General features: G+C 37.2%; 2 protein-coding genes across 2 annotated transcripts in view; both read right to left on the reverse strand.

Annotated features, from left to right (window-relative positions):
• The window catches only part of LOC118812736 (mucin-2-like), a 104,851-nt gene that overhangs the window by 47,227 nt on the left and 34,221 nt on the right, over window positions 1–23,403 (reverse strand). The gene's annotated exons all lie outside the window — the stretch shown is intronic.
• On the reverse strand, window positions 1,934–21,411 carry LOC118811863 (intestinal mucin-like protein). The gene is made up of 18 exons (XM_036576407.1): window positions 21,277–21,411; window positions 19,311–19,467; window positions 18,886–19,127; window positions 15,439–15,622; window positions 14,911–15,139; window positions 13,656–13,831; window positions 13,499–13,568; window positions 13,283–13,404; window positions 13,063–13,094; window positions 11,074–11,233; window positions 9,872–9,976; window positions 9,695–9,735; window positions 9,235–9,357; window positions 8,361–8,459; window positions 8,124–8,252; window positions 7,913–7,952; window positions 6,103–6,220; window positions 1,934–2,282 (listed from the first exon to the last, which is right to left on the reverse strand). Exons 2-18 carry the CDS (start codon window positions 19,357–19,359, stop codon window positions 2,099–2,101), a joined length of 2,103 nt encoding a protein of 700 aa, XP_036432300.1. The 5' UTR covers window positions 19,360–19,467; window positions 21,277–21,411; the 3' UTR covers window positions 1,934–2,098.

Below are 23,403 nucleotides of genomic sequence, written 5' to 3' on the forward strand. Positions count from 1 at the left end.
CAACTAGTTATTGGGTTTAGGAGCGCCATTAGCAGGGGTGAGTTTCTGATGGGACACACTCTCTTTATGAGGTGGATATGAATAGCAGTAATAATAAATCTAGAATAGGTATGAGTGACTGATTGAGTTAGTGGGTGGTGGTAGAAGCTGAAGCAGAACAGCACAAGTCCATGTGGAGTTTTTGAAAGCAGACTTTGTGAAAGTAGAACCTCATATTTTTCCTCATAGTCAGAGACTTACAATTAAGTGTTTTAATCTGTTCAAAAATGTACTCTGTGTACTTAGTTAATGCGTCTTTTGGTCATGCACTACTGATATCAAAGTTCTTATAGAAAAGTCTGTCTATTTAACAGCCACCATGACAATGCTCATACGAGACTGAAGTCTGCTTAGTCACCATAACAACTTTAAATTGTTAAACTTTAAATTGAATTTAGGACAGATGCTATTACCGAACAACAATTCTGAAGTTCATAATCTTATCCATTAACTTCAGATGAGAAAACAGTATTTCAGAAACATCCTAACCAGACAAAACGGCCTAAATTAAGATTATCCATCATAGTGCACCCCCGTGTTTGAAGAACTTTGTTCAGCTGTGCTCTGAGAATCAGTGTAGGGCTACTAGCTCTACTTCCATATATATATTATATATTATATATAGTATAGTATACTACATATAGTATAGTATACTATATGTAGTATAGTATATTATAGCTTATATATAGTATTCTTATATAAGCTGCCTCTTTTGCACAATCTCACTTTTCATTCAGAGCTATTGAACAATGAAATGCACTACCTGCTGATTTGAAAACGTGTTTTTAATTTAAGACTTACAGTAAAACAGAGCAAAAAAAGATTACAAGAAGTTTTGCATTAATATATTCAGACTCTGTTATGTGTGCTTTTTTTATTAGGATGGCGAATATTGTATAGATGATGGTTGATTAGGGCCTAGTATGCATTTGGGATTTCTGGGGGAGATAAAGTTGGGAGTGTGAGTTGGCTATATATTTAATTAATATTACTGGTTTTTCATAATTTTGTATAGTGTATTGTGTTTTTCTATTAGTCATATGTTTGCGTGCCCAGGGACTGCAAATGGAAATTAGCTTATTAGCTAACTCTGGGGCAAAACATCTGTTCTGTTTTGGGATTCATGTTTTTTGTGCAAGGTCTCTGACAAAATTAACATAATAAACTAAATAAACTAAACATACAGCCCAACTAAGTTATTCTTCTAGATATTATGGGTTATAGAAGTGTGTGGAAAAATATATATTAAAAAATTATATATTATATATTTTTATATAGAATTATATATATTATATATGTATAATACTTAATTTCATGTTATAACGCAGCATGACACAGTATCTTGCTATGGAAGCCCAATCTCAACTCCTCAGAAAATACGTGTTTAGGCTCAAGATACTCATAAGACCCTAACAATCACAAAAAGAACCACAACTTCAATGTAATCTAAAAGGGGGGAAATATAATCGCTAAAGTTTGGTAAAATGTGCGAAGAGGTATGAAGAGGGGTTGAGTCTCTTTGTCTGCTTATGGGCGGAAGAGCTCACCAAATCCACATGACCACGTTCCTGGAAGTAAAATTTCTTTTCGTGGAATACACAGAGGAAAGCTCATTAATAGTCATTAAGCTTCACACACAATGGCGTCTGATTGGCCGAGCAAAATGCAGCTCTGCTACACGTCCTTTGTAGCATCTTCAGTAACAGTGGTCTACAGAGAAGCCTCCCCTGTGTAGAAACATTGTAGAAGATCCTTCACACCTAACAAACTGCACCGGACACCATCACTGATGCTGTTTGATTTTATTTTGCTCATTGATCATAAAAAAAGTAATTACAATTTTCATAAGAAAACAATACTAAAAGAAATGGAATGTGTGACTGTCATGATTGAGTAAGCAAAAAAAAAAAGACCCTGTTCCCTAAAAATGAAAGAAATTAATTCATCACATCATTTGATGTGTTACTTGGATTCAGTTTAACAAAGTTTCATTAACAGAGGTAATCACAGTTAGTGGGAAATTTCTAGAATTAGTTGGTGAGAAGTCAGAGAGCTGAATCTAATAATCACTGCTTTTTTTGTCTTTGCACTCTGTCACATGGCAGCCACACTCTTCAACATAAGTGTAGGTGTGAGTGAACTGGCGCTGGTCAGGACAGTTCATCTCCACCTTCTTGCTGCTGGTACGCAGCTCCTGACAGCAGGAGCACCGGTGCATCATGCTGTTAGCTGCCATTGAGTATCTGCACAGACAGGAGAGACACAGCCATCAGAGGAATGGAGAGAGAGGAACAGAAGTGCTGAAAAAAGCTACAAATGTTTTCTTTGTGTGTGTGTGTGTGTGTGTGTGTGTGTGTGTGTGTGAGTGAAATTCAACATTCACTACAACAGACCACTATAGTCGTGTCGTCATTCTGTGGTTGGTGCCATGCTCTTATGCCCATATAAGGAAGTCCAGGTCTAAAAGGAATTTCTCTATGAGAAAAATGGATTAAGCTTTTGAAAAATTGCCTCTTTTGCATCCTTTGATAATCAATAATGTTCCAAAGCTGATACATTTTGTCCTATGAACATTTTTCTCTCAAAAATCACCAGATCCTCTGAATCATGAGGTCGTTAAAGAGTTGAAATATGAATATTGCTACATGTAAGCTAATGCTACTGCGCACCAAATTAACGTCATTAGACTGGCAACCTCCTTAAAAAACGTGCAAACCAGAACACTTTGCCAGTTTGGTAGTGTATTTCCATGCTGGTGAAAAAGAAACTAAATTAACTAAAGAAGCCTTGTAGTTTTAACCCTGGTAGTATTTTGTTATTAGTATTATTAGTTTTAGCCTATTAATATATCCTACCAAGAAGTTTTATTAATGGGTAGACCTATAAATATGCCCTACGGTAGAACATTTTGAGAAGCACAAGTGACCAGAACACCACCATAGCCCACCTTACTTTCTTGTAGTTTAGTCATCTCAAATTGATGCGCAGTAACTTTAGCTTCAATGTAGCAATATTAGTGTTAAGATTCTTTAACAACCTCATAATTCGGAGGATCCAGTAATATTCAGGAGAAAAATGTACACAAGACAAAATGTATCGCGCTCTGAACGTATTTATTTACCACAGGGTACAACAGAGGAGATTTTTCGAAAACTCCATTAATTTTTAATGAATGAGTTCCTAATACAGGCATACCATGGACTACAGAATGATGCACGACTACAGTGGTCTATCTTGAACTGCGTAGCAGCCATAAAGTCTATATATGAAAACTTTGAAACCCATTTGGAATTCACTGTTTTGATGTCAGTCAGCACACTTTTAGCTGAATTTTAGCCCCACCTATTCACACTTTAGTTATAATAAAAAGTATATAATAAAAAGTATTTCAATAAGGACCACTTTTTGAATAAGACAAATTACAGGGCAGCCAATCAGAACTGAGACCATGTACATAATAAGTCTTAAAGGCACAGTAACACAAACAGCCTGTTTAAGGGTTCTAAGGGATGGAGAGAGGTTGGAAAATGGCCAAGTAAATATGAGTGAGGACTGTTTTTGGTACTGTTTTGGTTGTAAGCAGACCTCAGTAGAGACAAACAAAACTACAAGAAAAACAATGCAAGAATAAATAATATGGGTCCTTTGATTTGGCAAAAAATAAAATGGACACAATTTTCCATTTACCCCATATATAGTCGATCAGCCAAGGTATGTTTGGAGTCCAAATTTCTTTAGTTTAGACCTGGAGTGATGAGGCCAACGTTGCTAACAAACACTAGAACAGATAGTCACCCAAATAGCCCATGTTTCTGTAAAAAGACATCTCCAAAACTTCTCTCAACCTGCTCAATACGCATACAGGTATTGATCACACCTCACTGATTGTCAACGTGTTTAAGAGCACTGTATGACTTAGTGTGTCATTTCAGACAGCACTAAGGCTGGTATTCACAAAGCAGGAATCATCTTGGATCAGATTGACGGTTATTGTCACAAAGACTGATTCTAGATCAGCACTCCAGGGGTGGCTTGTGAATTGAGGCATGTCTTAGCTGATTGACTACATCTAAGGTAAGTGGAAATTTGTGTACATTTTATTCTTCACCTATTCATTACTTTAAGTCTCCCTTTCATCAACATAATTGCTTAATCAAAATAGAGTCGAGCGGTAGAAGTTGGGAGTTGAGAGCAGAGAATTCCAGATGACCCTGTCCCCCGCAACTTCCTCCAGCTCATTCCAGGGGACTCTGAGCTGCTCCCAGTCCAACTTGTAGATATAATCCCTCCAGCGGACCCTAGGACAATCCCAGGGTCTGATCTCCCACCAGGAGGCGTCCAGGTGGCATCCTGATCAGATGCCTGAACCACCTCAACTGGTTTCTCTTAATGTGGAGGAGTAGTGGCTCTACTCTGAGCTCCTTCTGGATGACCGAGTTCCTCACCCTGTCAAGTAGAGTCTAGCCTGTCACCCTGCAAAGAAAGCAAATTTCCACCACCTGTATTCACAATCTCATTCTTTTGGTCATTACCCACAGCTCATGACCTTAGGTCAGGATTGGGATGTAGACCAACTGGTAAACAGAGAGCTTTGCCTTATAGCGCAGCTCCCTCTTCACCACTACAGTCCGGTACAGTGACTGCATAACTGCTACAGCCTGTCCCAGTCTGCGACCCATCTCTCGATCCCTCTTCCCGTCACTCATGAACAAGACCCCGAGATACTTAAACCCCTCCACCTAGAGCAGGTCCTTTTACCCTTACCTGAAGTGCGCATGCCATCCTTTTCTGGGCTAGGACCATGGATTCAGACTTGGAGGTGCTGATCTGCATACCAACCGCTTCACGCACAGCTGCAAACCACTCCAGTGAGTGCTGGGGGCATCCATGTGAACCAGCCAAAGGACAACATCATCTGCAAATAGCAGAGACGCCACTCTCCGGCCTCCACACATAATGCCCTCCTACCCTCAGCTATGCCTTGACACCCTGTCCATGAATATCACAAACAGCAGTGGAGACAAGGCACAACCTTGGCGGAGTGCAACACTCATACTGAACGAGCTTGACTTAATACCCAGTATACCAACACAACTCTCAGTCTGCAAATACAGAGATTTAATGGCACTGGGTAATGACCCTGGCTCCCCATACTCCTGGAGGACCTCCCACAGGATATCTCAGGGTATGCGGCTGTAAGCCTTCTCCAAGTCAACAAAACACATGTAGACTGGGTTGGCAAACTCCCATGCCCGCTCAACAGTCTGTGTGAGGATGAAAAGCTGGTTTATTGTTCCACCGGAGGTGGGAGACACCTAAACAGGAGCCTCTACTCATTGTTCCCAGTGCACCCTCACAATTCGTTTGAGCCTACCGGGTCTGATAATCAGTCCTCCCTACCGTCTGATCCAACTTACCACCAGATGGTGATTGGTTGACAGCTCAGCACCTCTCTTCACCTGAGTGTCCAGAACATGTGGTCCCAAATCAGATGAAAAGACAACATAGTCGATCATTGACCTTTGATCTAAGGAGCTCTGGTACCACATACACTTATGACCATCCTTGTGCTCGAACTTGGTGTTCGTTATGGACAATCCATGCCAAGCACATACGTCCAATAACAATTCACCATTCGAGTTTAGATTGGATAGGCTGTTCTTCCCTATCACCCCTCTCCAGGTCTCCCAGTCATTGCAAACATGAGCGCTGAAGTCTCCCAGCAAGACTATGGAGTCCAGGCACTTGCCGAGGAACACTACTCCCGGTAATCCTCTCCGGGGAGGGTACACAATCTCTTGTGTCCCTTTGTCATGGAGGATTTTGGATCGAGGTCTAGTCTATAGTCTGTGTTTTCACTTCAGACCTGTTCGCCTTGGGAGACACTACCAGGAGCATGCTACTCCAGACGACTTAGCTCTGAAGATCCCTAGACCACTCAAGCCCTTCCGCCACGTCAAGGATCCAGGAAGGCCACTTTCCTGCTTTACAATTTTTATCTGTTCCTATACCTCTGTTTAAGTGTTTGTGTGTGCTTATGTGTTTCCAATTGAACACACTCACATTGAGCTTGTGTCACAGGAGCCGGAGCAGGAGGTTATTTCCACAGGATGTACAGATGTACAGTTACTGGTCATTAGGTAGGTGTTGTTCTTTTGAACACGGCAGTTCTGAATCTCACCTGAAAGAAGAAACACAAGTGTATTATAGTCAAAAGTACTTTCAGGTGTTAGCATAAAATAATACAACATAAGAAAAGCAAGACACTTTCACACATACTTAATGCTTCCAAAGCAGTTTAATAAAGCAATAAACCACAAGAAGCCATGAGTTTAGAGTTAAGAAGTGTTGTTCAGTGTTGTGTGCATCACTGAAAATCATATTACTGCAAGACCTCAAGTGCTTTACTGCTTTATGGCAACAAACTACAATATGGTGAAATACACCAAAATAAATAATTACATTTTTAATTTATAATAATCATAACTATCATTAACCTTCTACCAAGCAATGGAGTGTTTTAACATAAGACAATAGTTGTCAAGCAGCTAAAGATTACTCTAAATTTTAATAACATAATTATAATAATGATGTTTTATTAACTTTGCACATTGATATAAAACTAAACTGATTTGCATTGAATGTTTGAGTGTCACATTTTAGGACCAGAAGTATCTGTTTTCTGAATTTAACTTAGACCATACAGTTTCTGTGAGGAGTATCCCTGATGAAGCCTGATGAAGGCTGTCTGGACAAAAACTAATACTTGATATACTGGGTAACAAAATGCACTGTAAAATACATTAGATCAGTAGTTTGGCCACCCCTGGTCAAACACAATGCCTGTGGGTCAGATCAGGCCCACAGCACAATCCTATCTGGCCCGCAAAAAAGTATTTAGATTTTTTTATAAATATTAGCCCATTTCACAATGTGCTGCACTACGATTCCCAGCATACATTGCAATGTAATGAGCACTCCTACACTGTCCCCCAAAAAACAGTGTATGGGAGAGCAGTTACACCATAGTTCTACCACGCCAGTCATTTCTTCAAACGCACTAGCTGCATTTCAGCTGCAGTTCACCCAATATCAACACTTCACTTAGCAGCAAACTGGCAGAACTGACAGCAAAAGGTGCTAAGTGTATCAATCAAGCACACAGGCAGGTTTAAAAGACACTTTACACTTCTGTTCTAAGTGAGAATAATGACAGAGAACATCCTCGACAGAGAACAAACTTCTGCGCATTTTAATGCACAATTACTGTTTATATGCCGAATATCGCATATTGGGAAAAAATAAAACATAAAAGGTGGTCTGTGCAAAAGTTATGAAACGTGATATTTGAAGTTTTATTTTTTTCAATATGTTAAACTCAAATGCAAACACATTTATATTGTGCACTGTATTTTGCTGGAAAAAAGTATTTAAGTTTGTCTGTAGAGGATATGAACTTATTTTCATTCAGAAAACAAAACATATCCTTTGACCTGTTGTGTGAAACTTTTGCAAACAACTGCATATTCAGATACACACAAAGATTAAAGACAGAATACTGTATATGTTCTGTTCTAACACTACAAAATGCCTGTATTCCCAACAGAAGGAGAAACGTGATTATGTATTATTCCATTTCTGAACTATAGGTAAAACCTATCTGATATAGTCTCAAGGAGCAGTCTGGACATTGTACTGTGTTGTTAATAACATTAATGATTGATAAGAGTTAGTATTATGTATACTATGGACAGTTGTATATGGAAATTAGTTAATACCATTATTTGCACCTTTTTGATGAGACATTAATGTTTATAAAAAAAACTTGATTAGTAATCAGTGAGAGAGAAATGGAGACGAAGAATCATCTTACAAGTTTTGCAACATCCGTCTGGTGTGGTTGTCACGGTGCCCTTGAGAAAAACAGAACAAACATTTTTATTATGGATTATTATGCATTACCTTTACATTCCTTATAATTCTGGAGCATCTTGCTATTACACTCTTCAGAATTCTGGAAAATCTAATGCAGATTACCCCTGAGTAAATGGCTTTCGTATAACAAATTAGTTGGATAAACTTACAGGTACGCAGTTTTCTGGGTTAAATGCTGGGCATGAAGAGATGATCACCACCAACTCAAATGCATTATTGACTTTAGTGCAATTATATTTCACACACTTCTCATTTGGAGGGGTAAAGGTCTTTCCAACCTGAAACAGTATGAGAGACAGAAAGACAGGAATGATGATGCTGCAATAATGAATGGGCCATAAATGACTTATTGAATTTAATGTAAAATCTCATTCTGCTGACCGTACCTCAATCGTGTGTTCTGTGCTGTTTGGATCTGTATAAACACAACGCTGCTGTTTACATTGTCCACAGCATTTTTTTGGGTCACGTTCATAGATAAAGCCCTACATAAAACAAAAATGCAACAATTTTAATACAATATTAGCACAATAAATTTAGTAGAATGTTAGTTTAATTATTTATTGCATAACAGGAGACGCTTATATAAATACACCAATCAGGCATAACATTATGACAGCCTCCTTGTTTCTACACTCATTGTCCATTTTATCAGCTCCACTTACTATATAGGTGCACTTTGTAGTTCTACAATTACAGATGGTATTTCATCTGTTTCTCTGCACACTTTGTTAGCCCCCTTTTACCCTGTTGGTAAAGGCTGGTGTATGTAGATTGTATCCTTCCCTGCCTGAATATTTGTTGTCTAAATCAACTTTTCTAAATTTCAGGATTAGTTCACTTGTTTAAGTCCTTTTCAGTCCTGCTCTTAATGTTACTGATCGAAATCAGAGGTCACTGCAAACCGAAGATGTTTTTGTTTATGTTAAAAAACACTGTAGCTACATGTCTTCTTTGTCTTTACATGTAATGCTGATATCTCTAAATTGGTAACAAATTTGTAAAAATACATTTTCTTTAGGTACTGTTTTCTCTTTGTACCATCACCCTGCGTGTATTTCATGGAAGTAACCAGAAAATACTAGTTTACACAAAAAATATTGGCCTGAATCTTAGCATAAACCTGGCTATACTGCTGTATCAATATTACTGTTATTCAGTAAGTTCTATTGCCTCAGTTAAAGCTTCACTCATAAAACAGATACAGTAAACCAAATGTTCTGGTGACTCTGAACTGACTACACAGATTAAGCCCATTACCTGAGAACAGGTGGTGTTACAGATCACAGGAGAGCAGTTTGGAGTTAGCAGTCCAGTCTTGGGGTCCACGGTGGAACCACAGCTGCAGTCCTTACAGATGTCTACTGGGATTTTAACTCCAGGCTATAAATGGATATGACACAGTCAGCTATCAGTGATACAGTTTTGTAAGTCTCTTTACTGCATGACTGCACCGCCAATCTGGAGAGATGAAGATTCTCTGCAAACCACACAATTTTGCTTAACCGCTCATCACATGTGAATGAGGAATCCAATCCATATGTTACTGAATTCATAAAGGAAAGACGATGACCCTTACCACACAGTTTGCACAGTCCAAGAGAAGACAAGAGGACACAGAGGACTACATTACCCAAGAAGCTTATCTCATGCTTATTCTGTACAAATGTTACCATGTCAGTATGCAAAGTTAGAACAACAGACAAAACATAAATCTTACCCAATATTCTGTGCCATTAAATACACAGACTGGCTTGGGTCCTGATAAAACAAACAGGCAGGTTTGAAATAATTGCAAATATACTTTAGCAAATGTCTTTAAAGATTAAATGTCCTAATTAAGTGCTCAGCTAAGGCTGTAGGTGATTAAAGCAGAACCTGTGAGACTGTGACTTACTACAAGAGAAAGTGGGGCAACAATCATCCACAGTCTTGTTTTGTACCAACTCAAATCCAGTTTCACATTTTACTGGGGCACTGGGGCACCGAGCAGGATCACACTCTGTTAGTGAGAGAGGGAGAGGGAGAGGGAGAGAGAGCATGCATAATCTTTATTAGTATAAGTAACACTTTACTTGGATAGCACCCTGTAGATTATTGCAAGATGCTTAACCCACATTTAACTTACATTCAATAAAATTATTAATTATCTATTAATATTTTATATTCAATTCACCTTAAATTTCTAACCCTAACCCCAACTGAAAACTTAAACCTAAACCTAAACCTAACCCTAATCCTAATACTGTTTACTTTTTCTTAGTTTATAAGTAATGTTGATAATGGTTGAATAATTGGAATAGTAACATTATACTGTAGGGTACTGTACATAAGGCTGTGTGACACCTACACAAGCATGTCTTGACAACTGACATGCAAAGTTAGCAACCTTTGATCAAAATTGAATTGAATGATGTCTATTGGAAAAAGCATTTATAAACATTTATGTAGGATTATGTCAGTTGTCTAGACAAGCTTGTGTAGGTGTCATGTAGCCTTGTGAACAGTACCCTACAGTAAAGTGTTACCATTTGAACATCTATAGATAACTTATTGGAGGCCATGCAAACAAAGGGGGACCTTATTTATAACTTATTTCTATGTATGTTTGAATTTCCTTGTAAACAACAGATAAATCTATATGTATCCTTTAAGAAACTATTTTACCTAAACCATTTATTTATGAATTCTGCATTTTGCCTGGTAATTTACAAATGGAGTTTACAATGCAAATAAAACACCAGATGTTATCACCACTCATCATTTTGATGAGGATCTAATTTTACTTACTAACAACACAAACAGAATAAAATGAAAGTATTGCAAAATTATGTGAATTGTTTTGGATAAAGACTAATATAAGTCACAAAATGTGTTGTGTAAAAAAAAAAAGTAATAATTTTTCCTGTTTTGATCGACTTTTCCTATATTATGATAGCAGGTACACAGCTTGATGCTGGTAACATGGTTAATCCTGACAATGGGAAAGGTACACACCGTAAACTTTCAGGCCAATCACTTATGCATATTAAGGCATATAGTGTCATATACCTTAACGTTAACATCTAGTTCTCAATTTAAAAATAACTGATAACTCACCACACGTTGGACAACAATGGTCGCTGGTCGCTGCCTTGATCGTATAGCCAGTTTTGTTACATGGTCCTACGGCTGGACACTGGACAGGTTTACACAATGGACCCATGGTCTCTGCACTGCATTCACAATCTTTACAGTTCATGCTCCATTTGTCTCCCGGCTATAGGAGAAAAATGCGTTAAGAGTATATAAAACGCTCTGTTTAATTACTGTGTTTCTAGTTTTTTGTGAATTTAAGGAAAATGTGACTTGAAATGAGTTTACATTCTGTTCATGCAGTGAAACACTGAAGCTAGGGACAGATTATTTTCCCTTTATTGTTTACCTTAAACAAATATAAACAAAATAAAAACAATCCAGTGTATTCTCCCACATCTCTGTGTCCCTGAATATTATCTGTACATCCAGTATAGATATACAGAAAGAAAGTCATAATTTCATCAACATTTCTGAAATACTGTCTGAGGCACTCCTACACTGCAAAAATCTTACTTCTTATGGCAAATATAAAAAGTCTTAAAACATCCCACCAATATGACAGGGAGATAAACTGCAATGTTAAAGGGGAATTCCATTGATTTTTCACAATTTATATAAATTATATATAAATTAAATTTATATAAACTGATATGCTGATAAATCTGTTGCTGAGATGTAAACAAAGCAATTCAGTGCAGTTTGATGTAGAAAAGCGATTTGTACAGCTAAATATAGTCATTTTATATACTATTCAAAACCACCAGTGAACCTACACGTCTTCTGAGCTTTTATATATACAGCTGTTGATTCTAAAATGGTGATAAATCAGAAAAGTTTGCTTTGGGGACTATTTTGCCTTACAATGCCCTGCATGTACTTCTCTGCCATGAATAGAAAAAAAATATATGCGTATTCTAGGCGAAACCCTTATCTGAAATGAGTCACACATCAGGTAGCGTATTTATAACCATTTCACGTGATACAGAGACTACAATGCAAACCAGCTCAGCTAGTCTTAGGTTATAGAAGTGTGTAATAAAGCTTTGGGCCTGCTGTGGGCCCTGGCCATTTAAGGGGTTAATTATGTTAAAATTGATTGAAAAAATTAAAAATTGGTGGAATTCCCCTTTAACTGAAGAAAATATGTGGTCACTGGTTTTACATGATTATGGCCACCGTGCCTGACAAGACCCTTTGACTCACGGTACAATGAAAAACACACTGCAAACTCATAAACATGATGCAATTCAGAAAAGTCAAAATGACTACACCTGAGCTTCATTTCACAAACACGCGCAACATCAGAAACGCTGCAAAGCCAGTCACAACACAGCAGAAGTGAGCCACAACACAACAGAAATGTTTCTGGAAGACTCTGGAAGGGGATGAAATATCTATGATGGAAAATCACTGACAGAAGTTGATATGTTAATAAGACCACAGAGACTTGTATTCAGTTCATGGTTCACTTGGCTGGCTAGTTGTCTATATATAGCTATATATAGTGTCTCAGCTGTACTACAGTAGTTATCAGTCACATCTGGTACTGGTATTTGAACATTACAATACAGCTAACTCCCATCACGATACAGCGATGTTAGTTATCTGCTCATATAAAAGTTAGCTTACTTTCACTAGTGAATCTTTGTGCTGCATAGATTTTAAAAGTCTGAATGGCTCCATCCTCTTTGAGTGTCCTCCAGAAACATTTCTGTTGTGTTGTATGTGTTGTAACTGACTCTGCGGTTCTGTAGTTGCAGTGCGTTTGTGAAATGTAGCTGTAGTATTGTCATTTTGACGCAAGAGTCTTCTGAGATTGCAGAGCATCTATGAATTTGCAGCACATTTTATTATTGTAGAGCATTTGCAAATTGTATCACTTATGTTATCATTTTGATGAAAGTGTTTTTTTGCATTTGTAGCTGTTTTTTTATTCGCAGTTCATTGGGTCTTCTCAGCCACCGTACTGAGCTTCACAAAACAAAAATCCAAGCTGTGTAGTTAACTCACCTTCCTAGGCAGTCCATCAGGACCTACACAACCTAAGACACAGAAAAATACATTTATAGATACATTTATAGATAGTTATACAGGAAAAGCCCAGGATGAAGAGTTTATGTTCAGAGATTAGTCTAGAAACATAAAAGAGAAGAAGCTGCTTTTGTATTACAGCTTAAAGAACTGCATTGGTTATATTATGGATCAATTATGAGTCACAGTATTAACTTACCACAGAAGGGTGTACAAACGCCTGTAGCAGTGTTAAACAGAGTGGTGCCGTTAGGACAGAAGCATCCTTCCTTGAATCCTTGACACACCTGAGACTTACAATCTACAAACTTGTCATTGTACCTGGATTAATGGCAAAGAAAAGAGAACCATCAACATCAGAAAGCATTAAAATAATACTGTAGTGATTAACTGATTATTATAACTGCTCTATTACTTTGAATTGCAGGTTTCTTCCACAACGGGCCCACATGCCTGGTAGACTTTAGGACCAGAACACTTGTATTCTATAAAAAGAAATGAACACTAATGAACACAAGTATCTGCATTTTGTGAGCCAGTATTTAATGAGAATTATATTTACTGCTCCTCACCACAAAGTCCATTAGTGAAATTCCTCCAGTCCACACATACAGACATCTGAGCACACAAGGCAGCATAGCTCTCCAGGCTGTAGCAGCCAGTGGCATTCTGCATGTTGCACACATCATATTTACATGCCTTATAGAAGTTTTCAGGAGGATAAATTGGGTGGCACTGTTCAAACACCCTAGAAGAGAAAACAAAAATCATGATACAGAACAAAACAAATCTAGTCTGACTGAAGAAATAAGGACAGTTAACCATTAAAGACTCTAAACAAATAAAGACTGTTAACTATTTGAAAATATATTTTACAGACACATTGTAATCAGGGTTAGGAGGGTTACTTTAACCCCTTAAATGGCCAGGGCCCACCAGCAAGCCCAAAGTAATTAAAGTTATGTAATCTGATTGCTTTCCATTACTTTTGGATCACTTGCCTTTTAAAGTCACTGGTCTTTATAATTAAATAATGAAAAGAGAAAAATAAGACAACTGTAACTTAACACAATGCAAAAGGAAAACTGTTTTATGAAGCAAATGATAAATTATAGGTGACTTAATTATCTGTGTCACAGTCATAAGGTCAATCTGGTATAAATCTTTTTTTTTTTAGACCTGTCATTAACGATAATTAGAAATAAAGGTCATTTGAGGGACCATCATTTGTTCTGTCTGCTAAAAGGTCTATACTGGCTCCTAAGGCTTCATTCTGGAGTGTCATGCTCAGACTTGATTGCCGTTTGCTAATTTGTTTCAGCAGTCCACACAAATTAACGTGTCCTTTTAAGTTTTAATGGCATTCATTTTACACAAAAACTAAGTAGTAGCTGATTTTTTTTGCTAGTAATCGTAAACATTTAGATATATTAACATTTTGCACATAAAGAAATCATATATGCGAAAATGAAACCGACTTTACTGACTCTAGGCTCTACTAGGCTCTTTTCCTGTTTCGTTATTCTTCTACTCAACACTGTTCTTCTAAATTAACATTAATGTTATGCAAATTTTAATGAAAGGCGAAAATCCAACCAGTAATCACCCCCATTTTACAGTTTGCTCTTTTTTAGTGAATAGATTTACCTTTTTTGTACTCTGATTACATAACATCATTACATGTATTTCGTTACTTCCCAACCCTGATTGTAATCATAGCAGAAAACTGTCAGATTATTAATTAAATACATTTATCTGGACCTTTCACAATCTTGATCTCTGCATGTACATCATACAAAGCTGTCTTTTTTTTACTACATGTCTTACTTGCTGAGGAGGATTTTGCAAATATCAGGGTCACATATTACAGTTGTGGTTTTTGTTAGAGTTGGTGTTGGGGTTTTGGTTGTGGTTGAGGTTGGGGTTGTGGGTGTGGGTGGAAGACAGGGTTGTGTGTAGTTGTTCGTCACAGTCCAATTCTGTGCTGTCGTTTCACATGCCTGAATTTCACCACTACGTAGTCTGCAGTCATTTTCCGTGATGTTGTCACAAACACCTTTCAAGACAATTCATTAAAAACAGTTAAGGAAAACTGCAGTTATACCACCTGACACTTTTATATATGTATAAATATTTTAACAGGAAGATATTAAAGGACAAAAAATGACAAATACCACAAGTACAAATGATTAAGTGTCACATCATATCCGACTCAGCCCTTGTATAATTTGTCACATCATACCACATAAAGTACCATTGACTACTATTATATCACATAATCCAGTACACTTGCCATAATTATGTGAAAAAGCACATACTGTACATAGCATGTTGCAGACCTGTAGCTACACTTACCACACTGTCCCTCAGTGTTGTTGTAGAATAAAGAAAATGGCAGGTTGATTACAAAATTCAGGCCTGCGAAGTTAATCTGAGCTTTTATAGCGGGGATGTTCACAGTCATCTGGATCCCAGTAGTGGTTATTCTGAAGTCTGAATTAGAGTAAGCTGGGATTGTCTGTACACCATTGACAAATACCTGGTACAACAAAGAAGAGTTTCAGGTTACTTGTTTTATTTTCTTACACACTGCAACCAAAGATTTGATTGAGGACCATAATGACTAACGAATGTTTCTCAAATTTGCAAATACATACAAGGTAATTCAGAAATGTATCATTGCTGTCATGCAAAAACCACTTTTGTCACTTTAACTGTTTTTTGTGTCATTTGAAAAAAAAAATTTGGGATGAACAGAGCTACAAAAATAATCCGAAAAAATCTTGTAATTTTGTAATGCATGTTGAACACATACAAAAACGAGGTTGTTCGATTTAGTTTTTTTTTAATAGTTACAGCTACTTGTGTTCCTCATAGTTATTATTTTGTATGACGTTGATGTAGTTTGGATGCATTGCATCATATGTTATATGTTAGCTTATATCTCTAGTACTGTGCAAAAGTCTTAGGCCATCTAAGAAAGTTATGTGTAATGTAATTTTTCTAGGCAGGTAAGGATTTAGATCAGCCAAACTGTCATCTGTCCTGATTCTTCTTGACCGTTCAGCAGCTTTTGACATGGTCAACCATACAATCCTTCTGGATGTCCTCACCAACCTTGGAATCACTGGCTCTGCGTGGAAGTGGTTCAAGTCCTATCTGGAAGGTCGCTCTTATCAGGTAACATGGAGAGGGTCCACATCCTCTCCATGCAGGCTCTCCACTGGTGTCCCACAAGGCTCGGTGTTGGGTCCTCTTCTCTTTTCACTTTACACTAGTTCTCTTTGTGATGCAATATCCTCTCATGGCTTCTCTTATCACTGCTATGCTGATGACACTCAACTAATGCTTTCTTTCCCACCTTCTTACACACAGGTTTCCAGTCGCATCTTGGCATGTCTGACTGACATCTCTTCATGGACAGCTCACGTCGCGAACCTAACTCAGTCATGCAGTTTTCGAGGATCTGACCCTTTCTCACTCGAGAGGCCACCCAGGTGCTAGTTCAGTCTCTTGTCATCTCAAGGCTTGACTACTGCAACTTGCTCTTGGCTGGTCTTCCTATGCAGGCTATCAAGCCTCTGCAACTCATCCAGAATGCAGCAGCATGGCTTGACTTCAATTTTCCTAAGTTCAGTCACGTCACCCCACTGCTGCGGTCCCTTCACAGGCTTCCTGTAGCTGCACACATCAGATTCAAAACTCTGATGAACTCCCATTGGCTGTCCGAACAGCAGAGTCTCTCACGGTCTTCAATCGCAGACTGAAGACACATCTCTTTTTACAGCACTTAAGTGAGCACTGAGTTAAGCATTTATTGTAATGTATTGTACTGCACTTATTGAAATGCATTGCAGTGTGCTGTGTTTAATTCTGTTCCTTTTTCTCTTGGTATTAACATGGGCTTTTGTCTAGCAGTATCTGAATTTTGGACTAGTTTTCTCTCCAACCTATTTGTAACTAGCAAAGATACTTTATCTAGATAGGTCTAGATAGATCTAGAAAGTACTTTTTGTAAGTCACTCTGGATAAGAGCATCTGCTAAAAGCTGTAAATGTAAAATGTAAATGTAAATGTGCTATTTTATTTGCAGTGACATTAGAATAAACACAAACGAAAAAATACAATAAATTGTGATTTGATGTGTGTGTGTTTTAGCCTAACCATTCCAAATCTTTCTTAGAGGAGGTTCAAAATTTACAGTTAGCATCCAATAACCGCGGGGCGGCATGATGGCGCAGTGGGTAGCGCTGTCGCCTCACAGCAAGAATGGTCTGGGTTCGATTCCCGGCCGGGTGACCAGGGTCATTTCTGTGTGGAGTTTGCATGTTCTCCCCGTGTCTGCGTGGGTTTCCTCCGGGTACTCCGGTTTCCTCCCACAGTCCAAAAACATGCAGTCAGGCTTATCGGACATGCTGAATTGCCCCTAGGTGTGAATGTGTGTGTGATTGTATATGCATGCATGTCTGTCTGTCTGCCCTGCGATGGACTGGCGACCTGTCCAGGGTGTATCCTGCCTTCCGCCCAATGACAGCTGGGATAGGCTCCAGCACCCCACCGCGACCCAGAAGGCTAAGCGGTTTAGATGATGTATGTATGTATCCAATAACTGCTTCAGCTAGTCAGTCCTCCATTAAATTAAATCAGGTGTGCTACTGATGAAGTGTAACAAACCCATGCAAAAGAGTGCACTGACAACTCAGTAACCAAACCTGTGTTTTTCTAAGATATTAATAACCTTTAAAAACAAGAACTTCATGTTACTTGTTACTGTATTTATTCTAATGTTACATAATATTAGCACACGCAAAATACATTTCCTGCTTCTGCCTCATTGCTGAAGACCTTTGCACAGTAAATATGACAAATTTGGAGTCACACAGGGTTCAGGTTTAGGGCCTTTTTTCTCTTTGCCTTTCTTATCCTAGAGTGAAGCAGAGACACTTATCCATGCATTTGTTACAAGTAGAATCCATTATTGCAATGTTCTTGTTACTGGGCTTCTCTGGGCATCTCTACAACTAGCACAAAATACAGCAGCATAGATCCAAACAAAAACAAGAAGGAGAGTGCACATCATCTCTATTTTGAAAGGACTGCACTAGCTGCCTGTATCTTTTACCTGTTTTTAAATCTGTAAATGGCCTAGCAACCGCATATCTCACAGAATGTCTCTCTGTCTATAAGAGCAAAATGTAATCTTAGAACTGCAGATATTAATTCAAGCTATTACTAGACACTTAAGCTCATATATTATTTCATACTCAATGTTCATTTTGATTTATTTTACGTTATTTTCTTTTTATTAATTTTACTGAATTGTATTAATGCATCAATTTTCATGTTAGTGAAGCGCTTTGAACTGCTACCTAAAAGGTGCTCCATCAATACAATTTATCATTATTGACATGATTAGTATATCTTTTGTAATTATTATTATTATGTATTATATAAATCCTTTTATGTCTTGTCAACGTACATAAAATATCTGGCTAATGTTTGTCCTGTGGTCAGATTCAGGTTGTTTATGAACTGGTTGTAGATGGTATGATGGCCTATTTGATGGCCTGTTACACCAACAAGGTTGATGTCCCTTAGGAGTGGTTACTCATTGTATGGTATAGTATATAAAGCAGTAGTTCTCAAACCGGAACACCCAGGCAGTCCAAATTTTTCCTCCCTATGTCTAACAAGTTGGGTTGGAGTAAAAATGTGGCCTATAAGGGGGGCTTGAGGTCCAGTTTTAGAAACACTGAAAAGAACTCTCAGTAAGGTTGTCATCAGTTTGAGTGAGAAACTTACTTTGTTCACAGTTGGGTTTCTTGTCTGTATCAAGTCGATTTTATATGATTTATAGTATATGGTCAAACTCTCAGGACAAGCCAAGTTATGGACAGTATCGCAGAAATAGTTCTTGATGTGGACACTGAAGTTGTACTTCTTGATGATTTCCTGGACCAACACATATGTGCAGTTTCCTTGGAAAGCATAATACTGTCCATCAAATGTCACGTAATGTGGGTCTCCCCAGCCCCTGCAACTACCTGTAGTTTCAGAAAAAGAACAAAGTTACACTGTATTCAAAGTGCAACTTGCTTTTCCTTACACAGTCTATGTTCAGTATTTTTACTTACTTTATATTTGTAAAGTATTCATATTTTTGAGATTTCACAATATCTACTTAACGTTCAGTGTTTTAATAAAAGATGAGAACAGATTAAACTCACATGGGCATTCATAACGGTAACAGTCATTCGGAAGTTTCACAGGAAGCATTTTATTTGCACACACTGGAGGAGGTGGAATTATGAGAGGTTCTATAGTGGTTAAACCATTTAGGCAGTTCTTAACAATCGCACAGTCCTCAGTCCAGGTTTCTCCATTCTGTTATGGACGATAAAGAATATAAGTATATAAGAAATATATAAAGAACAAAGTAAACGAACATGAAGGGATATGAAGGTCAAGGCCAGGAATAAAAAAAGAAACAGACACAGATGTGAACAGATTGGATCAAAGTCTGTGGATCATTCAGAAAAATGTGGATATGCAGATACCTAATCACAGATCCACATACTGCAAGCTGTCTGACCGAGAGAACGTTTGTCTAAATTTAAATACAGTTGTACAGATTTTCTAAGTGAAAATAAGCTAACATATCCTCTACAGAAAACAAAATGAAATATGCAATTTTCTGCTAATTTTAGAGCAAAAATTTAATGTTTGCTAAATTTAAAAGACTGAAAAAAAAAACCATGATGTGCCATAATCTACGCACAGGCGAAGTTTTAAAGACCCCCTGCATTTAAAATTTTTATTATTTCTTTTAAAGGTCAACTCCTCTCGGGTGGTATGTTATGGTTATATAGACTGATTTTTGTCTAAAATGTGTTAGCATAGTGCAGAGTTTAGATTTTTCCATTGACCAAAATCTGAACAAAAGCTTTATTAAAATGTGTCTACTTAATAAACTGTCAAATGTGGCGTCTAGTAGCAGTTGGCATTCTACTGCGGTAGCTTAGCATGGTACAGCTTCACACTACAGTACAGGTGTGCCAAATCTATGACCATATGACTGTATTTTGATAATATTTCTAGTAAGTGAAATTGGGGCTGTTTACAGAGTTGTCTAATGCCTCTTTTGTGACTTATCAGAAGCACCTACTGAGGCTGAATATCAATAAATAACAATAATAACTTAATAAGTGAGGCACTATCAGTTGAATATTTTAGCTTTTGCACATACCACATACACATTGTTCTGTACACACTGTTTCGTATATAGTTTTTGAAATTCTACTTTATTATTTAGAAAATATAGAAAATGTCTAAATAAATCATATTCTGTATCAGGCAGAGAGGAACCCTCAGGGGTTTCATGTCTGCAATTTAGTTCACAAAATCATGTTTGTATGTAAGCTCTGCAAATATTACAGTACTACTCTTGTTTCACTGTTAAGTTTTGAATAGAAACAAAAGGATTAAATTCTTGAAACGTGAGCTGAAAATTGGCCAGTTAAGAGTTGTTTTTCTCTGTGGTATCTAGATAGAAAAAGCCAAGGGATCTCTCCTACTGTTTAGGACTGAAGAGAAGCTGATGTGAAGACCTAATGTGTTTGATTAACTTTCAGGATAACTACAAGTGACAGAAGAATCAACCAATCATGTTTTCATTTAAAATGGGTGGGACCAATTTTCTGAGAAAAAACTTCACTCTAGGCCTTTTTGAAGTCCCAGATACGTCTCTGACTGTGAAGCAGCATCCTAATTAATAGGTTGTTAGAAACTGAAAACACTAGAGCTCAATACTGAAAGAGCCACTGCGAAACTGCTTCAAGGCAAACTACATGCTAATATGTCTGTCACAACCTTGAAGTAAAATATTGAATGTCTTGTAGAGGCTTCAGATGTCTGTGTTTAATCTACAACAGTCAAAAAATGTTCACGCAAACTATTGTTAGCTTAACGCTAACAAAATACTAGAATACAAAGAGCTATCAGAAACTAGCATTAACATAAAAGTGTTTTCCCCTCACGTTTTGACATTTATGGTCCAAACTAAAGGCTTAGCTCTAATAGTCTCAGTTCACCACTTGTGTCAGAACACATTCAATTTACATAAAAAAATGAAATATATAATTGACAACAAATATACACCAAACTGTAAATAAAGTTCATGAATTCCTGAATTACCTTTCTTGGTGGATTGAGGTATGTGCAGTCACGAGTAGTAGTAGTATTTTTAATGGTAGTTGTTGTAGTGATAGGAGTACTTTCAGTGGTAGTTGTATTAATATGAGTACTTGTAGTAGTAGTAGTGTTTTGTTGTAGAAGGGGGAGCAGTAGAAGGGCAAGGTTGTGCATCCTTGTGAATATTGCACATGGCGTCACAATAAGCAGTGATACACCACCCTGTTCCATCTGTTACATTATAAATGAAAGACCCTAGATATAGGAGATAAAAATGAAATGCTTAATAACTCATATGTGCCAGAAAAAAACCCTAAGTAAGCAGATCATGACAACAATAAAAAGATTACTGCTTCTACCTCTCATGTATAATTATAGATGCAATACTTCATCTACAATGAAAGTGTACAATAAAGGCATGTCTGTGTCCTTCTATCAGAAAACCTTAAAAACTTCAAATCATGTAAAAGTCTTGGAAATCCTGGTACAAAAATAACAGAAAACTGTTTTGAAGACAACCTGAAATCAAAAAGAACATTTTTTACCTTCTTCTTATTTAATTCATCATATCATTTAAAAGATACAATTCTTGTTTTTCAGTAATTTTCCATCAAAATGAAAGACTTTTGCCCACCTCTAAAACATCTATTTTTTGGGCAAAATAGACAAAATAAAATAAAATTTGCCAATAATTTAATGCTGTGTTTTATATTCCTCCTCCTAGCCTAGCAACAGCAACATGGTTAAGAAATGCATTTTTGGTTATTCACTACCAAATCTCTTGTTGTCTTTCCCTAAAATAGCCTGCTTACAGATCTTGCAGCTCATAACTTTACATTTTGTAGAGGGTGAGATATTTGATCATTTGAAGTTGTGTTTGAAGCATTGCATCCTGGACTATTTAAATTTTTGCTCAGCATGAAATGGGATTCACTGTTGCTACTTTGGTAACAAACAGTATTTGAATATGCCAGTAAGAAGATATTTTGTATTAGCGCCAAGTTAACGGTACACTTTCCCACACTAAGTTTAAAATCTCTTCAACTTCTTGAGACAATCGGCGGTTCCAAAATGCACTACGTCATATTCTTCATAACTATCATATTTTATAAGTTACATTCAGAAAGTGGGTGTCATATGAGAGCTGTAACTGTCTTCTTTATAGTCAAATAGATGGGTAATGTCATTTTAAATGCTTATAATAAAAGAAGCTGAACTCACAATTTTTTGTCTACTGAAAGTCGATCCATTTTTCCACAAATCTGGGCTATAAACTATAAACAGATGGTGTCTCTTCAGTGATCTGCTCTGCAAAAATTATTTTTATAAAATAATGCAAGAGCGTCTAAGATTTTTGGCTTTCAGCAATAAATTGTAAGCACATAGCAATATGTCTATGATCATAAAACACATTTTCTGTTAATTTGAGTGGAGCTTTTGCAAAAAAAATAAAATAAATATAATAATAATTACAGTTACTGAATATTTGTCTTAAGATTTGGTCATGTAAATTCGGATGGAAAAACCAAAAAATACCCTGGAGAATAAGAGGTTAATAGTACTTACAGCAGTTTGAGTGTAAATGCACTTTGTATGTGGCAGTTTTTCAGTGAATCTCTATTAATATTAATCTTAAAATTAAATAATTCCTAACTTTGAATATTATTGCATGAGCCTGTTAGTTATCTGCCAACTCCATGCTCGTTTTGAAACACTAACTTTTTTATTAGAAAATCAAATACTGTTAGATAAATTCAAGTGCCCACCTATACAATATTTCTCACCTGAAATTTTCACTTGGAAACATGTCATGTTATGAGAAAAACTACTCGGATGAACACCTGCAAAATCTCGATTTTTGTTAGAATATTAAGACCCTGATGATCAAACAGATCTACTAGCAGGGTTTATATAGGATTACATCTTTCAAATGAACAAAATAGCAGGTGTCTGTTTTAGGGGTTTGCCTTTACGAATATGCGTTCTTTCCTAAGGAGGTGCCAATGCAAATAGGTAAGTTTAGCACCCACAGTTTGATTTACCAAGCAATAAAGTAATGTTGAATACGGTGTTTGCATGTGCAAATTAACACCACTGAGGGGCAGGTACCAACTGGATGAATGTTTCACA

This window comes from Colossoma macropomum, unplaced genomic scaffold, assembly GCF_904425465.1.
Source record: "Colossoma macropomum unplaced genomic scaffold, Colossoma_macropomum, whole genome shotgun sequence".
Taxonomy (NCBI): Eukaryota; Metazoa; Chordata; class Actinopteri; order Characiformes; family Serrasalmidae; genus Colossoma; species Colossoma macropomum.